Below are 20,488 nucleotides of genomic sequence, written 5' to 3'. Positions count from 1 at the left end.
CATGTTGGGCTTTTTTTTAAGCTTCTAGAACTTACTAAAATTCCTTCAGGTAATGTGGGATTCAATTTCACATTCTTGGAATTTGCATTCTCTCAAAACCCAGAAATTTCATGTTTATGAGTTCATTCTGAAGAATTCTGAATAAATAAATGTGCATAAAGACAGAACCAGAAAAATATTCATTATAGCCCTATTGATCATGGGGGAAAAAAAATGAGAATTTAAAAATCAACCATGGCCAGCTGTGCTGGCTCACGCCTGTAATTCCAGCACTTTGGGAGGCTGAGGCAGGCAGATCACTTGAGGTCAGGAGTTCAAGACCAGCCTGACCAACATGGTGAAATCCCCGTGTCTACTAAAACTACAAAAAATTATCTGGGCGTCGACACTCTGGGAGGCCAAGGCGGGCAGATCACCCGAGGTCGGGAGTTCAAGACCAGCCTGGCCAACATGATGAAACTCCATCTCTACTAAAAATACAAAAATTAGCTGGGTATGGTGGCAGGTACCTGTAATCCCAGCTACTTGGGAGGCTGAGGCAGGAGAATCACTTGAACCCAGGAGGCGGAGGTTGTGGTGAGCCGAGATCAGGCCATTGCACTCCAGCCTGGGCAACAAGAGCAAAACTCCTTCTCAAAAAAAAAAAAGAAAAAAATTAGCTGTGTGTGGTGGTGCACACCTGTAATCCCAGCTACTTAGGAGGCTGAGGCAGGAGAATCACTTGAACCCAGGGGGCAGAGGTTGCAGTGAGCCGAGATCATGCCACTGCACTCCAGCCTGGATGACAGAGTGACACTCTGTCTCAAAAAAAAAAAAAAAAAAAAAATTTTAAATGTAAAAAATCAGCCGTGGAGACTGGGTAAAATAAAGATAGATTCACTGAATAGAAAACCATACAGTGGGCTGGGCACAGTGGCTCACGTTTGTAATCCCAGCACTTTGGAAGGCCAAGACGGGCAGATCATGAGGTCAGGAAATCGAGACCATCCTGGCTAACACGGTGAAACCCTGTCTACACTAAAAATACAAAAAAAAACCTAGCTGGGCGTAGTGGCGGGCACCTGTAGTCCCAGCTACTCGGGAGACTGAGGCAGGAGAATGGCGTGAACCCGGGAGGCGGAGCTTGCAGTGAGCTGAGATCCAGCCACCGCACTCCAGCTTGGGCGGCTGATCAACACTCCATCTCAAAAAAAAAAAAAAAAAAAGAAAAAGAAAACCATACAGTCAAAACTACAGATGTTGTGGCCCTGCAGGGTGGAAGAGAGGAAGCTGGGGGAGAGAGGCCACAGCAGAGAGGGACAAGGAGACAAGGACAGGCTTGGAACTCGGTGGACAGAATGGGAACCAATCAGCTGGGGGCAAAGCTGGTGCATGAGGGAAAAGTGAAAGATGTGGCTCAGCAGGCAGACTTAAGTATATGTCATTATATATGATTATTAGAGGATTAATAAATTAATGTTATTAATATGTTGTATAATATTGAATGTCATTTATATTAACAGATACAGGATATTATCAATTTCATTCTCCCACCATTTTTTAATAAATAATAATTAACATATCTATACATTATGTAATAATATATTATATGTTACATAATATACTGACAGTATTGATATATTAATCATATAAAATATAAATCATATATAATATATAATGGTATATTGATTATAATATAGTATTTAAATTAGGTAGTATATTATGATATACTAATATATCTTCATTTAAGTTATATAAAAATAATTCATAGTTTGGGAAGAGAAATCAGAAACTATAGGGAGGCAAAAAGAAGAAGGCTCCGAAGCTAAATGACTCAGGGGAAAAAAAAAGAAAAAAATTAGAAGGAAAAAAAAAGGAAGTAAGTACTAGCAACCCACTGACCGCCCAGAGGTTAAGTCTCCTAACACTGGGTACACATGCCCTTCCAGTGTCCTGTGTAAAACCCTGGGTTCCCTGTCACACCATCCCAGTCAAGTGACACATGACTGTATGATAACCAAAGAACAGTAGGTGCCACTTCTTTAGTCTTTGGGCAGGTGCTATGCCAGACACTAAGTTATGCCACTTAATCCTCACAACTACCTCTGGAGTGGATTTTATCCTCACTTTACAAATGTGGACTCCGATGCCCAGAGAGGTTATGAGCCTTGCCTAAGGTCACAAAGCTGGGCAGTGGAGAGCTGGCAACCAAACCCAGGTCTGACTGACTCCACATCACATGCTGCTAATACCGACTCTACCCTGTCTGGCCCTGCACCTTTTCTGGAAACAACTGAAATGTGACTTCGACCACAGGATCTGATACCCCTTGAAATTTCAACACAGCGTGAAGTTAAAGCTGTGTTGAAAAATGTCGGCCTCTTATCCCAAAAAAAGCCTCCTCAGAGCCAGAGACTCAAGGGAGAAGATGGACTGGGCGCCCAGCTCCATCTTGCTGCAGGCTGTTGGTGTACCTGCCTCCTGGTCCCCTGGCCTGACCTTCTAACCTGCCGCATGTGTTGGCCTCCTTTGGCCGCCTGCCCAGTTCCTCTAACTCTGGGTGCTTCCCTTTGACCCGCTGCCAGCTCTGACCAGCCACTTGGTCACTGGTCCAGGCATTCCTCTTTCCCTGATTACAGACCTCTCCCTCCTTCCCACCTGGGCCCCACCTTGACAGCTGGCTTTGGCCTTGGCCAGGTCTGAATCCTGCATTTGTTTCACTTCCCACGCTGGGCCTTGCTTCTTTGTTTTGTTTCTTACCATGTCTTTGATCAACAACAGAGGCTGGTTGTTGCACTCTTGCAGCACCTCCTTCCTGATACCCTGACACTTGATCCTGCCATTAGGTTTGCGTCTGTCGAATTACCTTTCTGGTTTTTATACTGCCTGGGTGCTGTCCAGCCATAGAGTCCATCTCCAGGCTCCTCGTCCTTCAGAACAGTGTCATACTTGGATAGAGTTTCTGTGGCATATATATCATCATCTTCCTCTTCCAGGGCACCCACACCAAAAGCCTTTAAAAAACAAAGTTTCAAATTGAGTACAGGGGTTAGGGTATGTCTGGGATCTTCAGGGATAAAGCTACTTTAAGGATGTGACTGGAAACCACGGTAGCACTTCAAGATCACCAAGAGAGAAGTGAACGGGGGTCCCAGATCAACACACACACAAGATTTTTGGAAAACAATGACCAGAGATGAAATCCCATGTCCCCAGTGCTAATGCTGCCCTCCAGTCCCCACAACAGCCATGGCTCCAGGTCCCAGCACAGGACGAGGAGTGGAGAACAAAGCTAAGCAGCAGTGCAGGGGTGGAAATGTGGCTTCCAAGAGGAGAAAGGCAAAAATGTTCCTCAACTGATCAATGCAGCCTGGGCCAACGCTGGTGGCCAGGGTCTAAGGACCGCTGCTACTCTACTGCCCGCTGGAAGAACTCCTAGTCTCTGCGGGAAGGGGCCTCTAACAAGTAGCATTTTTGTTTAAAAGACTGAAAAAAAAAATGTTTATAAAAAGAAAAGGTGGCCAGGCGCAGTGGCTCATGCCTGTAATCCCAGCACTTTGGGAGGCTGAGGCAGGTGGATCACCTGAAGTCAGGAGTTCGAGACCAGCCTGGCCAACATGGTGAAACCCCATCTCTACTAAAAATACAAAAATTAGTTGGGCATGGTGGCGCATGCCTATAATCCCAGCTACTTAGGGAGACTGAGGCAGGAGAATCACTTGAACCCGGGAGACAGAGGTTGCAGTAAGCTGAGGTCGCACCACTGCACTTCAGCCTGGGCAACAGAGCGAAACCCCGTCTCAAAAAAAAAAAAAAAAAAAAGAGGGTAAATGGCAAAGTTACCATTTTTAAAATACATTTTAAGAAAGAACCTTTGACCTGATGCCACTTGAGGATTAGGGGAAAAAAAAGAAAATAAAGAACTTCTAAAAAGAAAAAAGAAAGTAGACTCATTTATCAATGACTCCCCCTTTATAAAATAGAAAATAATTTTACCTGGCCTGAAATTCCCAATTTTCTTCCTTTATTCAGTCCAATTTCTCCAAGATCGCCAGCTCTCTCAGAGCCACCACCGAAAAGATTAAAATGTTCTCCTGAAGTTCCAAACAGTGCCTGGTGGGGATCCAGGCCCTTGTAGGCCAGACCGTGCACATTATCTTTAGGTGTGAAATCCACAGGTGTGACATCTTTGGGTGCAAAGGTCACATTATCAGGCAAGTAGTCATCATCTTCACCCTATTTCAGTTTAAAGTGGAATGAAGGTGAGTCATTGCATGATGCAAAGTAAACCCACAAAATACTAATTGAAAATGCAGAGATTAATGCCACACACAACAATTAGCAAACTTTCATTGGTGCTGTTACAAATGACTAAATCACTTTCCGGCACAAAGGATGCTAACACCAACTTCATTTTATGAAGCTGAACAGACCTGCGTGTCTGTGGTGCAGGCACATTGCTGAATACGTATGTTGATATAATGAGGATAGCTTTAGGGCATGAGTATTTCACTGTACAGTGGTGGGATCTGATTTCTAAAATTGTCTCCAACCCTAAAATTTCACAATCATACAGAAACAGGTGCTATTGTACCAAACTGAAGGTCAGTGAGCCCGTGCAATACCTCAGATCCTTCCGAGCTTCCAGGGGGTAATGCACAGCCATAGATTTTGACTCCAGGATCTAGAAAAGAGATTTCAAATGCAATAGTCATGAGTGACTACAAATAGAAAACCCCGACCAGGCCGGGCACGGTGGATCACACCTGTAATCCCGGCACTCTGGGAGGCTGAGGGAGGATCACTTTAGCCTAGGAGTTCAAGACCAGCCTGGGTAACATAGTGAGATTCCACCTCCACAAAAAATTACCAAAAAAAAAAAAAGGCTGGTTGCAGTGGCTCATGCCTGTAATCCCAGCACTTTGAGAGGCTGAGACAGGTGGATCACGAGGTCGGAAGTTCGAGACCAGCTTGACCAACATAGAGAAACCCCGTTTCTACAAAAAAAAAAAACAGCTAGGCACGGTGGCTCAAGCCTGTAATCCAGCTACTCAGGAGGCTGAGGCAGGAGAATTGCTTGAACCCAGGAGGCGGAGGTTGCAGTGAGCCAAGATCGCACATTTACACTTCAGCCTGGGCAACAAGAGCAAAACTCCAACTCAAAAAAAAAAAAAAAAAAAACTCACTGATACTCTTCAGAGGTACATGGGTACATTTATAAAATGTGCTACAGCATTACGGTCAGAGGCAGATCACTGGGAATTGTTTTAGAAACAGGGTCTCGTCCTGTCACCCAGGCTGAAGTATGGTGGCATGATCATAGCTCACTGTAGCCTCAACCTTCTGGACTAAAGCCATCCTCCCACCTCACTCTCCTGAGTCATAGCTGGGACTACAGGTGCACTCCACCACGCCCGGCTGATTTTTGTATATTTGGTAGAGGCAGGGTTTCACCATGTTGCCCAGGCTGATCTCAAACACCTGGGCTCAAAGATCCTCTCACCTCAGCATCCCAAAGTGCTAGGATTATGGGTGTGAGTCACTGCACCCAGCCAGGAATCACTTTCTACCAGCACTGGCCCTACTTGGCAGTAGTGTGCTCAATGAATAACCAATACTGCCCCACGTCATGAAGAACCCAAAAGAAATGACTGTTGCCCTCAAAAAGTCACTTACAGTCTGGCTGGGGAGACTCAGGGCAAGAAATAAGTAACAACTAATAATGTTAAACTGTGACAGTTTGGGGGAGGGTAGGAAACATGAACTCTCACATGCTGCTGGCAGAAGCACAAACTAACACAGCCTTTCTGGAAGCCGTCATGCGTTACACATAAAAAGCCTTAGAAGACGCACATACCACTGGGCCCAGCTATTTTGTTTATTGGAATTTGCAGTCATTAAAAAGTACGCTCTTGGCCAGGCACAGTGGCTCACGCCTATAATCCCAGCACTTTGGGAGGCTAAGGCAAGCGGATTCCCTGAGTGCAGGTGTTTGGGACCAGCCTGGGCAACATGGCAAAACCCTGTCTCTACAAAAAATTAGCCTGGCATAGTGGCACATGCCTGTGGTCCCAGCTACTTGTGGGGCTGACGTGGAAAGATCACTTAAGCCCAGGAGGTCGAGGCTGCAGTATGCTGGGATCACACCACTGCACTCCAGCCTGGGTGACAGAGCAAGACCCTGTCTCAAAAAAAAAAAAAGTACACTGCAGCAGTGATACCAGTTAATCAATTAACATACACACCAGGTTTCTGTCGGCGTGGCCGTCTCTTTACTCGAGGACCAACTCCTTGTCCTTCTTTCCAACCCATTTTTCTTAGCAATTCGAAACCAACAGATAATCTAGGATAGCAAGGCATTGAAAATGAACTTTTCAAAGTAACATTAACGAAGAGTATGAAATGGGTGGCTTCTGAGTTCCTGCTCAGTCCCTAGGCCTGTCTGGCTTGGGCCCTTGCCCTCACCCACATTACAACTAGCGTGACGCTGCCATTCCAGCCACAGCAGGCTGCAGTGGGGTGCGCGCCTGAACTGGGAAGTCAATCAGATGACCTCTCTCCTTTAGGATAGGATCACAGGGACTCTAGATAGTCCTTGCCAAGCATGTGGCCTGGGAATCCCTGAAGGTCTAAGGCTGTCATATCAGGCCACAAGCCCAGGAGCACAACAAGGAAACACAGAAAGTGAAGGAGGCAGGCAGAAGCGAGGCTATAAGGTCTGGAGGGATGGTGTGAGAAGTCACTGCAATTCCTAACAGCTCTCCAGCCTCCACGAGCCCCAGCAGCACAGCTAGTGGCTGCAGTTCTTGATGTCTCAGTGCAGTGACAATGCAAGATCCTTTAGGCAAAACCCCCTTATTCACTGAGACTTTGAGCCTAAGAAGGCTTGTCTTACTTGCAAATAAACTACCCCTCAGCAAGAGAATCATACACATGCGAAACACCGGTGCTAAGATCACAACAGTCAGAAGGAAATGCTTACTTTGCTGGCGTTATGAGGTCATCAAGGACGGTGGCTCCAGGAATCGGGGCAGTGGCAGCAGCCAACTGCCTGGCCTTTTCTCGTATTCTGTCTTTGGTTTTGGAGGCAAAATCGTCTGTGGTGACGATCGCTTTAGGTGCTATCCCAAATTCACTAAGATCCTTCAAAAAAATTCAAACAGAATTACATTATTTGGAAAGTGACTATACACAATACATCACATAGTTTGATTTCTGTTTAAAAAAAAAAAAAGTTAAAACTACAAACTTTAGGTCAGGATCAGCAGAGTGACAGATGTACACACAGACTTTATTTTTTATTTATTTATTTTTTGAGATGGAGTTTCTCTCTTGTTGCCCAGGCTGGAGTGTAATGGCGCAATCTGGGCTCACTGCAACCTCCGCCTCCCAGGTTCAAGTGATTCTCCTGCCTCAGCCTCCCAAGTAGCTGGGATTACAGGCACACACCACCATGCCCGGCTAATTTTTTGTGTTTTTAGTAGAGATGGGGTTTCACTATGTTGGCCAGGCTGGTCTCGAACTCCTGACCTCAGGTGATCCACCCGCCTCAGCCTGCCTCCCAAAGTGCTGGGATTACAGGCGTGAGTCACCGTGCCCAGCCTCACACTGACTTTAGAAGCTCATCCTCATACAAGGTAAAGTCAGTGGCCAAGGTCAGGAGGGCATGAGTCACTACTCATTAGGGCCACCCTAAGCATGACTAAGCTGGGAAGATAGGAAGTAAGGGCCGTGTTCTTCTCAACAGTATTTCAAAGGTCAGCGTGCAGGGGACAAAGCTTGGAGTCCCAGCCAGCAAGCGTTCGCAAGTGTGAGGGCCAGCCTAGAGTCAGGTGCCTTTGCCTTTACTGGAGCAGATGTTGCTGGCGACCTGTCCAACCACTGTCATGCTTCCTCTTCCCTTGCAGGGTCCTGATGTTGTCTAGGTACCTGCCTTCCTCTGCACCACCACACACTGCAGGAGTGGTACTCCCAGTGTTAGGGAGGCAGGACTAGGAAGTGGGGCTTTGTGTCTTATCTAAGCCAGTCTTTTTGATTCCATTTTCCTTGCCAGGGACTGCATTAGGAATGGGCAAGTAAAACAATCTGTGCAAGCAAATGTAGAGAAAATTCATGGTAGGACTTATATGAAAGGCTACTTTTTTTTTTTTTTTGAGACAGAGTCTCACTCTGTCGCCCAGGCTGGAGTGCAGTGGCACAATCTCGGCTCACTGCAAGCTCCACCTCCCGGGTTTACGCCATTCTCCTGCCTCAGCCTCCCGAGTAGCTGGGACTACAGGCGCCCGCCACCTCGCCCGGCTAATTTTTTGTATTTTCAATAGAGACAGGGTTTCACCATGTTAGCCAGGATGGTCTCGATCTCCTGACCTCGTGATCCACCCGCCTCGGCCTCCCAAAGTGCTGGCATTACAGGCTTGAGCCACCGCGCCCGGCCTACTTTTCTTTTAAGAAAAGAGACTGCCAGTTGCACACCTGTAATCCCAGCACTTTGGGAGGCCAAGGTGGGTGGATCACCTGAGGTCAGGAGTCCAAGACCAGCCTGGCCAACATGGTGAAACCCCATCTCTACTAAAAATACAAAAATTAGCTGGGCGTGGTGGTGCATGTGCCTGTAATCCCAGCTACTTGGGAGGCTGAGGCAGGAGAATCACTTGAACCTGGAAGGTGGAGGTTGCAGTGAGCTGAGATAGCGCCACCGCACTCCAGCCTGGGCAACAGAGCGAGACTCCGTCTCAGGAAAACAAACAGAAAAGAAAAGGGACCAAAAGGAAGTTCTTCTCTTGGGCAACATCATCCTGGATGTGCTACCTGGAACTACTACAGCCATCTTGCAATCATGAGGAGAGGTAGTATAAGGACAAGCTGCCAGCAGAAGACTGAGAAGAGACAGCCTGGGGTCTCAGCACATCTAGACTTCTTGCTACATGAGATATGTTTCCTTCTAGATGATGCTACTCAAAAAAGGAAGGAGCCTTCCTTCCCTCTAACCTGCAGCCTAATGCATGCTGATATAAATGTTTCGTTTAATCTTTTTTTCTCTTCAGCTTTTATTTTAAGTTCCAGGGTACATGCACAGGACGTGCAGGTTTGTTACACAGGTAAATGTGTGCCATGGTGGTTTGCTGCACAGATCAACCCATCACTTAGGTCTTAAGCCCAGCATGCATTAGCTATTCTTCCTGATCCTCTCCCTCCCTGTTTAATCTTTATCGTGAGTGAATCCATGACCAGATTTTAAGGGAGCAGAAGTTTAATTTTAGTGCAGTCACTCATGGTTCTTTACTGTAGTGTGCCTGAGAGTTACTGTGGAAAGCTGCAGACCCAGCACCATGGATACTGAGCTTTTGAGGTAATGGAGGCTTTTCCAGTAAACTGCCTGTATATGATTTTCCCCTTACACTCTTGATTTTAGAAACTGGCCCCAGTATAAAATGCTCCTCCAATGAACAAGACTCTACTGATGTACAGGACACTGTACATCAAATACCTAAAAGATAAAGCCTTACAAACAAAGACGAAATCATACATCGGACCTTCTGGGGAGAGAGAAGGCACTTACAGCAACGAACTAGACCTTTCCCACCAGTGAACTGGCAATTAAAGTTTTGCACACCCACCTCTTCATCCATAAAATCTTCAGGACCAAGAACAGATTTGTCTGCTCTGTTCTGTCGTGAAGACACAAAGGTAGAGGGTGTCCATCCTGGAAAAAAAAGAGTTTAGAGCTTTATAATCCTAGAGAGTATTTGGGTCTATGAGTAAATGATTACATAACATGTATGGACTTGAAACTCCCAATAACTACAAACTCTTAGGTACTTCCCACCTCACTGCTTATATAGACATAATTATTCCACATAAATTTCTTATGAATCCCTGTATCCCCTGATGCAAAACTTAGTGGATCCATTAAGGTTTCCCCATAAGAAAGTGAAACCAAGAGAAGTAGAATTACACATTGAAAGTTAAACTGTGAAATGAACACAAGCAGATCTAAGCAGACAGTTGCAAGGTCACCTTAAAATGCAGGACCTGAGACCAGCAATCTCCACTGGCATATTAACTTTTCTAAAGAAATGATGTCATCACTTCGCAGCCTTTTGGCTAAGATCAAGTGTCAAGATATGATGTCAGGGTGTTTTAATCAGTCACGATGGATAAAGAGAGAGTCACACAAGGAATCCAGGCAATATTCAGGGTACCCTGGTACTCAATCTGGCTGGTCCAAGGGCAATGGCTGTGCCAGGCCCCCAGTTCCATCAGACACTGGAATCCTATCATTAATGGCCTTGTTCCCTGACCATGGTTACTGAGCATGTGCCATGTCTACAAACAGGGAATGCCCTGGAGGTCACATATGTCTGTAACCTCTGCCATAAAGTTGTTTAGTTTTCTCTAAGAGGGATGCATCTCCTTCCTGATTCTCTCCAAGGCTCTTGTGAGCTGAGGCACCTGGGGAAGGTCTACTCTCAGTAGGTGCACCACTGCACTAAAGCCTGAGCAACAGAGTGAGACCCTGTCTCAAAAAATAAATTAATTAATTAAATAAAATGGTAGGGCTGGGCACGGTGGCTCACACCTGTAATCCCAGCACTTGGGAAGGCCAAGGCAGGTGGATCACTTGAGGTCAGGAGTTTGAGACCAGCCTGACCAACATGGTGAAACCTCTACTAAAATATAAAAATCAGCCAGGCGTGGTGGCGGGCGCCTGTAGTCCCAGTTACTCAGGAGGCTGAGGCAGGACAATTGCTTGAACCCAGGAGGTGGAAGCTGAAGTGAGCCGAGGTCGCGCCACTGCACCCCAGCCTGGGCGACAGAGCAAGACTCCATCTCAGGGAAAAAAAAAAAAATGATAAAAGATCTAGCCCATCTTTTTCTTGATAATTGCTATGTGAGTTAATCAGTTCATCTTCCATACTCACTTCAGCAGCACATATAATATCAGTTCATCTTCCATCCATAACTGAGATATAGAAAGCCATTTCTTCCAGTTCAAAAAAATGTTTCTAGATTAATACATCTTAAAACATACAATACTTTAAACAACTTGGCATTTATAAAAGTACATAACATAAAAGATTTAACTGATTTTTCCCCAGGTAGAGAGCACTGAAGAGCCAGTCTTGCTGTGGTCCCCAGTGTCTGAAGAGGACACCTGGTGACTCTTCCCTCAGCACTAACGCCATGCTGGCTCCTTAACCTCTCTGACCCTTGGTGGCCTCATCTGCAAGATCCCTGTGACACCTGCCCTCCTCACTCACTCAGTCACGAGACACAGTCAATGATTAACTGAAAGACTCTAAGAGTATGTTGTGAATGGGAAATACTCGGAAACATTTCTCACCTTACAATAAAACGGAAGTCATTATCATCATTTAATCATCTGATTAGAAGGTACGCATTTTTTACAAAGTGGAGGAAAACTCTTTCACCATCAGATTGCAATCAATGAACAAGACACAAGTTGACTCTGGAAACATCCAAATATCCAAAGAACACAAAAGGTTACAGTGTATGTTCAGAGAAAGCTGAGCTCAGTGGCTCACACCTGTAATCTCGGGAGGCCAAGACAGGCGGATCACTTGAAGCCAGGAGTTAAGAGACCACACTGGCCAACATAGTGAGACCCTGTCTCTACTAAAAATACAAAAAAATTAGCTGGACGTGGTGGGCGCCTGTAATTCCACCTACTCGGAAGGCTGAGGCAGGAGAATCGCTTGAACCTGGGACGCAGAGGTTGCAGTGAGCCAAGATCACACCACTGCACTCCAACCTGGGCAACAGAGTGAGACTCCATCTCAAAAAAAAAAAAAAAGCAAGGGTGGCCAGGTGCAGTGGCTCACACCTGTAATCCCAGCACTTTTGGAGGCCAAGATGGGCAGATCACTCAAGGTCAGGAGTTTGAGACCAGCCTGGCCAACATGGTGAAACTCCAGTCTCTACTAAAAATATTTTTTAAAAAATTAGCAGGGCATAGCAGCACGTGCCTGTAATCCCAGCCAACTGGGAGGCTGAGGCAGGAGAATCACTTAACCCAGGAGGTGGAGGTTGCAGTGAGCGGAGATCACACCACTGCACTCCAGCCTGGGTGACACAGCAAGAATCCATCTCAAAAAAAAAAAAAAAAAAAAAAGCTGCCGGGTAGGGTGGTTCACGCCTGTAATCTCAGCACTTCGGGAGGCTGAGGAGGGCAGATCACGAGGTCAGAAGACCGAGACCATTCTGGCTAATACAGTGAAACCCCGTCTCTACTAAAAATAAAAAAAAATTCACTGGGCGTGGTGGCAGGCACCTGTAGTCCCAGCTACTCGGGAGGCTGAGGCAGGAGAATGGCGTGAACCCGGGAGGCGGAACTTGCAGTGAGCCAAAATCACGTCACTGCACTCCAGCCTGGGCGACAAACCGAGACTCTGTCTCAAAAAAATAAAAAATAAAAAATAAAAATAAAAACAAAGAGGCCGGGTGCGGTGGCTCAAGCCTGTAATCCCAGCACTTTGGGAGGCCGAGACGGGCGGATCACAAGGTCAGGAGATCGAGACCATCCTGGCTAACATGGTGAAACCCCGTCTCTACTAAAAATACAAAAAAACTAGCCGGGCGAGGTGGCGGGCGCCTGTAGTCCCAGCTACTCGGGAGGCTGAGGCAGGAGAATGGCGTAAACCCGGGAGGCGGAGCTTGCAGTGAGCTGAGATCCGGCCACTGCACTCCAGCCTGGGCGACAGAGCGAGACTCCGTCTCAAAAAAAATAAATAAATAAATAAAATAAATAAATAAATAAAAAATAAAAACAAAAAAAGCAAGGTTGAGGGAGAATCGGTATTTCGATCATTTGCTTTAATGGTATAATAGCTATCATTAGGAAAATCATACCTTCTTTTGAGCCAACAGTATTGAAGTATCCAGCAGAGAAACCTCCGCTAAAGGCCCCGTGGAATCGTTTATACCTTCCTTTTTCATCTCTGACAGTCTGATCCTGAAGGGGGATTGGTTTCTTTGGTCTTTCACCTAAAAAAAAAAAAAAAAAAAAAAAGTTTTTTAAACTTAAAAGAGAAGGAAATGGTCGGTTCTAATTTAGGGAAAATGTCACTTTTTAAACTAATAAATTGTTTACTTCTTATAACTTCAAATATAACCATTTAAATTGTTATTCCTAGACTTTACTACTTTATACAGCCTAAAAAACAATATATTTTATAAGCTTATGTTAGAATGATTGCCTGCTTTTCCCACTAAATTCCATTACAAAACCTGGTCAACATGGCAAAATCCCGGCTCTACTAACAAATACAAAAATTAACCAAGTGTAATGGCGGACATCAGTAATCCCAGCTACTCAGGAGGCTGAGGCAGGGGAATCGCTTGAACCCGGGAGGTGGAGGTTGTAGTGAGCCGAAATCACGCCACTGCACTCGTCTGGGAGGCAGATCGAGACTGACTCCCAAAAAACAAAAACAATTATATTGTCAGGAGAGTTTAGACAGATGAAATTGAAATCTCCTGGCTTCAAACGAAGGGCGCAGAAGCTGGGGTGGCACGTGGCAAGGAGAGAAACACTTCCATTCCTCTTCTAGAACTTCACACCATCTCTGGATCCGGAATTATTTTTTTTTTTTTGGTATTGCCCATTTTCCCCAATTCCTAAGTTTCCTTAATTTCTGTGCATCTCCTGATTCCAGTGTTCTTTAAACCTATTCCTTTTCCTACTTTATTGAAAGGGCTGGGTTGTGACATCACACAAGCAAGGGAATTAAACCTAATACATTTTAGGCCTAGCCAAACAATTCCTTAGGTCTAAAGTCCCAGGTACTATGGCACAAATTACTGCCTCATTTTATCAACTGCAATTCAAAATCCTGAATTTATTTAATTTTTTAAAAAAATATATCAAAAAAAGCAAGTTATTTTCAAAGGTTCACAAGAGGAAGTAGGTTATACAGTAGTTAAGGGTATGAGTTAAGGGGTGAGAGTCACAGTGGTCTGGAGTTTCAAGCCAGCTCGCTTTACTGGCACTGGACTTCGGTCAGCCTTGACTCTCTATGCCTCAATTTACTTATCTGTAAAATATAAATGGCATTAATGGTAACAGCTATTTCATAGAGTTGTTATGCAAATTAAATGCCTATAAAGTACTTAGCAAGAAGAAGGAGACACAAGAAATACTTTATTTTATTTTATTTTATTTTATTTTATTTGAGATGCAGTCTCTGTCGCCTAGGCTGGAGTGCAGTGGCATGATCTTGGCTCACTGCAACCTCTGCCTCCTGGGCTCAAGTGATTCTCCTGCCTCCTGCCTCAGCCTCCCAAGTAGCTGGGATTACAGGTGTGAGCAACCACGCCCAGCCAAGAGCCCAGGTTTAAACACCTAGAGAGATCTGAATTCAAATCCCCTTCTACTGCTTGTTAAGATTTGTCATCAGCTGGGCGCAGTGGCTCATGCCTGTAATCCCAGCACTTTGAGAGGCTGAGGCGGGTGGATCACCTGAGGTCAGAAGTTTGAGAACAGCCTGGCCAACAGGGTGAAACCCCATCTCTACTAAGATATAAAATATTAGACAGGCATGGTGGCAGGCACTTGTAATCCCAGCTACTTGGGAGGCTGAGGCAGGAGAATCACTTGAACCTAGGAGGAGGTTGCAGTGAGCCAAAATCATGCCATTGCACTCCAGCCTGGGCGACAGAGTCAGATTCTGTCTCAAACAAAAGAAAAAAAAAAAAAAAGATTTGTCATCTTGAACAAGTTACTTCATCGCTCTAAGCCTCAGCCTCCACAACTGTAAAATCAGGGTAATAAAGAAGCCCATCTTTGTAGGGTGGCAACGAGGATTAAATATCATATGTAAACAGCTGAGCACAGTCCCTGACCATGGGGAAAATCAGTTAACATCAGTTAAAATCAGTTAATATCAGCTACAATGTCTTTTCCCTCTAAAGGACTAAATTACAACTTGGGTCCCACAGCCCAAGATGTTCACCATTTCATGGAAATGCAGTATACACACTACGTTACTCTGTGTGCACTTGGCATTATTCTTGGCTATGGCAGAGCTTCTCAATCTCAGCATATTTTGTGCTGGAGAATTCTTTGCTTCAGGGGAATATTCTGTGCACTGCAGGATGTTCAGCAGCATTCTGGGCCTATAGCAGCAGCTTATGCCCCACAGGCATGACAGCCAAAAAGGTCTCCAGGCATTGCCAACTGTCCCACTCGGCTACAGTAAGAGGGAGCAGGTGTTGCCAGTGGTTGGTGCTATTGTCAAAGTGCTTCTGATCTCGAAGGGGAGATAAGATCTGCAGACAACTGAGTGCAGCCTGTGGCGGCAGATGATGAGGGCCAAGCAATGTGGCCAACTGCCTCCCACAGGTCTCCTAAGGAGAAGGCACCACCTCTAACCAGTGACGGAAAAACTCCAGAAAGGAGGTGGGTGGCATTTTAGCCAGGCCATGTCCTAATTACTGCTACTAATGACAACTCCTTCCTTCCTTTAGTACATATTATCTCATTTATCATACCCTGATAAGGATACTGATTGAGTAATTTCCCTGAGACTCACAGCTAATAAGCACAAAGGTGAAACCAGCTCTCAACTGTCTCCAAGCCAGAGATGCCTCCTATACTGTTCCTCCCTCTCATTCCCTGACCAAAAGTTCAATGGCCCCTGGCTGGCTAATGGTTAGTTTTTTTTTTTAAGGGTGGGGGAGTCAGGTGCAGTGGCTCACACCTGTAATCCCAGCACTTGGAGAGGCCCAGGTAGGCGTGGTTCGAGTCATTAGAAACAGTGGTTTGAGACCAGCCTGGGCAACATAGTGATGCAATTTTTAAAACTAGCTGGGCATGGTGGTATGAGCCTGTAGTCCTGGTTACTGGGGGCTGAGGGGTGCTGAGCTGGGAGGATCGCTTGAGCCCAGGAGGCCAAGGCGGCAGTGAGCCATAATCATGCCACTATACTCCAGCCTGGGAGATAAAGCAAGACTCTGTCTCAAAAACAAAAACAAAAAGTTGATGAGGGCCTTGCCATGCAAGCAGCCCTTCTAGACCCAGGGTGTAGAGAACTGAACAAAACTCTACTCCTGTTCTCAGGACACTCAGAGCCCACAAGAGGAGAGCTGCACGTACTGGAGCACTTCTGACAATGAGAAGGTCTGCAACATCAGCCACCGTTAGCAGTGAGCAGAATTTTGACAGAGGCACTGACTCCCATCAGTAAACAGAAGGAGGGATAAAAGGGCAAGGTCGCTGTGCACAGTGGCTCACGCCTGTAATTCCAGCACTTTGGGAGGCCGAGGCGGGCGGATCACCTGAGGTCAGGAGTTCAAGATCAGCCTGGCCAACATCGTGAAACCCCGCCTCTACTAAAAATACAAAAATTAGCTAGGCGTGGTGGCACGCACCTGTAAGCTCATCTACTCAGGAGGCTGAAGCAGGAGAATTGCTTGAACCTGGGAGGTGGAGGTTGCAGTGAGCTGAGATCGCGCCATTACACTCCAGCCTGGGCGACAGAGCAAGACTCCATCTCAAAAAAAAAAAAAAAAAGAGCAAGGTCAGATGTATTGAGAAAGTGGTCCAGTCTAACAGGAGGCCAGGGAATGAGTGGAAGATGGAACCAGAAAGGCGGACAGTGCAGGGGGCCTTGAATGTGGTGCTGCAGGGTTTATGGTATGTCCTGGGGGCGAAGGAAGCCACGGTTAAAGTGTGAGAATCACAGCACCAAGGAGGAGAAAATTGTCCCTAAAGTTAATCTGGGTATAGAATGAGCTGTAGATAGATTCTAGAACCAAGTAGAAATGTCTAAGGAAAGAATAGGTAAGTATCTGGCCTCCTTCCTTCCAGATTAGAAGGCCTATTTGTCTATAAAGTTCACCCACGGTCACTAGGCTCCCTGGCTAACTCTTAACTAATAAACCTTTCTGTCAGGGCCAGCAACTTTAAAATAGAGTTCTCCTCTACCAATGCCTGTCTAACCTGTCACTAAAACTTCAAAGCAGGGAGTAAAAATAATTATTAGTCTAGTGTGTTATATTGTAAAATACAGAGTGCATTTAAACTTCAAAGTGCTTAGAAAACTGGCTGGGCACGGTGGCTCATGCCTGTAATCCCAGCACTTTGGGAGGCCGAGGCAGGCAGATCACCTGAGGTCAGGAGTTCGTGTCCAGCCTGGCCAACATGGTGAAACCCTGTGTCTACTAAAAATACAAAAATTAGCCGGATGTGTGGCAGGCACCTATAATCCCAGCTACTCGGGAGGCTGAGGCTGGAGAATCCCTTGAACCTGGGAGGCAGAGGTTGTAGTGAGCTGAGATCACACCATTACATGCCAGCCTAGGTAACAAGAGTGAAACTCCGTCTCAAAAAAAAGTGCTTAGAAGACAATTAATCAATCCTCAAAAACTTGTATTACTGAGAAGTTAAAGGATGTTTTTAGTCCAAAAAAACAAAGTCTACAAGTTCAATGTCCTTTCCTTCTACTTCAGAAGCAAGGTTGGGGGCCAGGCACAATGGCTCACACCTGTAATTCCAGCACTTTGGGAGGCGAAGGTGGATGTATTGCTTGAGTTCAGGAGTTCAAGACCAGCCTGGCCAACATGGCGAAACCCCATCTCTACTAAAAATACAAAAATTAGCCGGGCATAGTGGCATGCGCCTATAATCCCAGCTACTTGGGAAGCTCAGGCAGGAGAATCGTCTGAACCTGGAAGGCGGAGGTTGCAGTGAGCTGAGATTGTGCCACTGCACTCCAGCCTGGGCAACAGAGCAAGACTCTTGTCACAAACAAACAAACAAACAAACAAACAAACATGGTTGGGGCTGGGCATGGAGAATCACACCTGTAATTCCAACTCTTTAAGAAGCTGAGCTGGGAAGACCACTTGAGGCCAGGAGTTCAAGACCAGCCTGAGCAACATACAAGGATCCCGTCTCTATTTTTTTTTTTTTTTTGAGACAGTCTCGCTCTGTCACACAGGCTGGAGTGCAGTGGCGCCACCTTGGCTCACCGTAGCCTCCTCCTTCCAGTCTCATGTCATTCTCCTGCCTCTGCCTCCCGAGTAGCTGGGACTACAGGTGCCCGCCACCATGCCCTGCTAATTTTACTTTTGTTTTTTTTTTAATTTTTTTTATTTTTTTGAGAGGGAGTCTCGCTCTGTCGCCTAGGCTGGAGTGCAGTGGCTGGATCTCAGCTCACTGCAAGCTCCGCCTCCCAGGTTCACGCCATTCTCCTGCCTCAGCCTCCCGAGTAGCTGGGACTACAGGCGCCCGCCACCTCGCCCAGCTAGTTTTTTGTATTTTTTTCAGTAGAGACAGGGTTTCACAGTGTTAGCCAGGATGGTCTCGATCTCCTGACCTCGTGATCCGCCCGTCTCGGCCTCCCAAAGTGCTGGGATTACAGGCTTGAGCCACCGCGCCCGGCCTACTATTTTTGTATTTTTAATAGAGATGGGGTTTCACTGTGTTAGCCAGGATGGTCTCGACCTCCTGACCTCATGATCTGCCTGCCTCGGCCTCCCAAAGTGCTGGGATTACAGGCGTGAGCCACCACGCCCGGCCTCGTCCCTATTTTTAAAATAAAAAATGTTGGGTACTGTGGCTAACGCATGTAATCCCGCACTTTGGGAAGCCAAAGTGAGAGCATCACTTGAGGTCAAGAGTTTGAAACCAGCGTGGTCAAAACAGCAAGACCCTGTCTCTACAAAACAAAGAACCTGGGATACAGAGATGTCTTAAGGAAATGCAACAGCTGACTTTAAACACATAAAAAGCATTCAGAAGACTAGCCTTTCTCAGCCGTTTGTTTGTTTGTTACGGAGTCTCACTATACTGCCCAGGCTGGTCTCAAACTCCTGACTTCAAGCAATCCTCCCACCTCAGCCTCCCAAAGTGCTAGGATTACAGGTGTGAAGTACTGTGCCTGGCCCCTTTCTCAACCTTTTGTAAGCCGAGGGTAGAAGTAGGGCCAGTATCCGGCAGAAGTTTCCACTAGAACTGTTTGTAGGAAATAAAAGGGGCATAAGTGGAGATATCCCAGAAGCACAATCAACCTGGCAGGATGTGGTCAGGGTGAGAAAAAGGAGGGGACCCCCACCAACAGGACGTCTGCAAATAAATTGTGGCCCAATGATTCCACCATTCTTCCTCTGCCTTCCCCACAGGGCTAGCACAGCCAACAGCCCTTACTGGACACTCAATACATACTTTGCTGAACAAGTCATTAAGTGGAACAGACCAGAAACACAGGAGAGAACCTTGATTCATCTTGCCCCTCTCCCCCACATTCCACCAGCAAGTATGGTCAGCTTTGCTTTCAAAATATATCTCCACCCAGACCACTACACACCACCGCCACTGCTAACTGTCCCGTCCATGCCACCATCGTCTCCTGCCCTGTTTTTGCTAATCTCCCTGCTTCACTCTTACCCATCCCCAAACAGTGTATTCTCAACATCAAAGATAGAATAATACTAAAAATTGGCCGAGCACAGTGGCTCACGCATGTAACCTCAGCACTTTGGGAGGCAAGAGGTGAGAGGATCACTTGAGGTCAGGAGTTCAAGACCAGCCTGGGAAACAGAGCAAAACCCTGTCTCTAAAAATCAAATATATAGATATAGATATATCCCTCCCTGTGTAATTTCCCATGACCCTAACCCTAACCCCAATCCTGCACTTAGTACAAGATCCAAACTCTTTACCCTACCAAATAAGATCCAGCCCCTGCCAGCCCCTGACATCCTCTTCTACCTGTCTCCCCCTCTGTCGTCTGCTGCAACTACACCCGTCCTGCCTGCCCCTCAATTTCCTAAACTGGCTTTCACTTCAGGGCCTTTGCACTTTATGTTCCTTCTGCCTGAAATGCTTTCCCTCCAGATTTGCCCATGGTTGTTTTCTTCCTCGGTTTCAAGTCTGAGCTCAAACGTACTCTCTTGGGGAAGACACTGCCTAAGCACCCCCCGCTCTCACACCAGCTATTCCGTCATTTTCTTGTTTCTATCCCGCCGCCCCCTTATTCGGCCACGCTTGTGTCTCCCATCCCTGTAAGTCTCTCTCTGCCGCTGCAGAAGGTGAGCACCCAGAGAGCGCGGCGAACACCTCCTTCGCCGCCGTGTTCCCAGCGCTGGGAACGATCTAACAATGGTCCAGCACCGACTTGTGCCTTTGTGGCCCGAATCCTGAGCCCTTGGCCTGTTTTCCACAGGCTCCGCCGGCCCATGCGGCCCGCACCTTCTTCCAGAGGTTCCAGCCCGGTCCCATAGCTGACCAGATCCTCGTCGCTATCACTGTCCCGCGCCGCCATCCTGCTCTTCCGGGCCCCGCCCCCTCGCTACGGCGGCCTTGGCAGGGCAAACGCCTTTCCTCCTTCTCCGCGAACCCCGGTGACTCTGGAAGGCTGGGTCCGCGGGCGGGGGAAGGTGTCCTCGCCGCCGGAGCCTGCGCCCCGGATTCTCAGGCCTGTCCTGTGGGAGGCCGACCCAGGCAGGAGTTGCCTCGGAGGATTTGGCAGCCACGACATCCCATCCT

At 46.7% G+C, this 20,488-nt stretch overlaps 1 protein-coding gene across 3 annotated transcripts in view; it reads right to left on the bottom strand.

Moving 5' to 3' along the window:
• The window catches only part of GPATCH1 (G-patch domain containing 1), a 47,592-nt gene extending 27,317 nt beyond the window's left edge, over positions 1-20,275 (bottom strand). For 2 of the 3 annotated variants that reach the window (XM_015123505.3, XM_077982056.1), the window contains exons 1-8: positions 20,192-20,275; positions 12,850-12,984; positions 9,597-9,682; positions 6,962-7,122; positions 6,225-6,322; positions 4,605-4,663; positions 3,976-4,215; positions 2,846-2,993 (exon numbers count right to left, since the gene is read on the bottom strand). In XM_015123505.3, the coding sequence (XP_014978991.3) occupies positions 2,846-2,993; positions 3,976-4,215; positions 4,605-4,663; positions 6,225-6,322; positions 6,962-7,122; positions 9,597-9,682; positions 12,850-12,984; positions 20,192-20,264 (1,000 nt within the window). In that variant the 5' untranslated portion in view covers positions 20,265-20,275. Of the gene's footprint in view, positions 1-2,845; positions 2,994-3,975; positions 4,216-4,604; positions 4,664-6,224; positions 6,323-6,961; positions 7,123-9,596; positions 9,683-12,849; positions 12,985-16,368; positions 16,494-20,191 lie in introns of those variants that run through there. The other variant, XM_077982057.1, reaches the window with a different exon arrangement.
• Positions 20,276-20,488: the final 213 nt, after the last annotated feature.

The sequence above is a fragment of the Macaca mulatta genome, chromosome 19 (genome assembly GCF_049350105.2).
Source record: "Macaca mulatta isolate MMU2019108-1 chromosome 19, T2T-MMU8v2.0, whole genome shotgun sequence".
Taxonomy (NCBI): domain Eukaryota; kingdom Metazoa; phylum Chordata; class Mammalia; order Primates; family Cercopithecidae; genus Macaca; species Macaca mulatta.
This window is presented reverse-complemented; position numbering and strand designations above follow the sequence as displayed.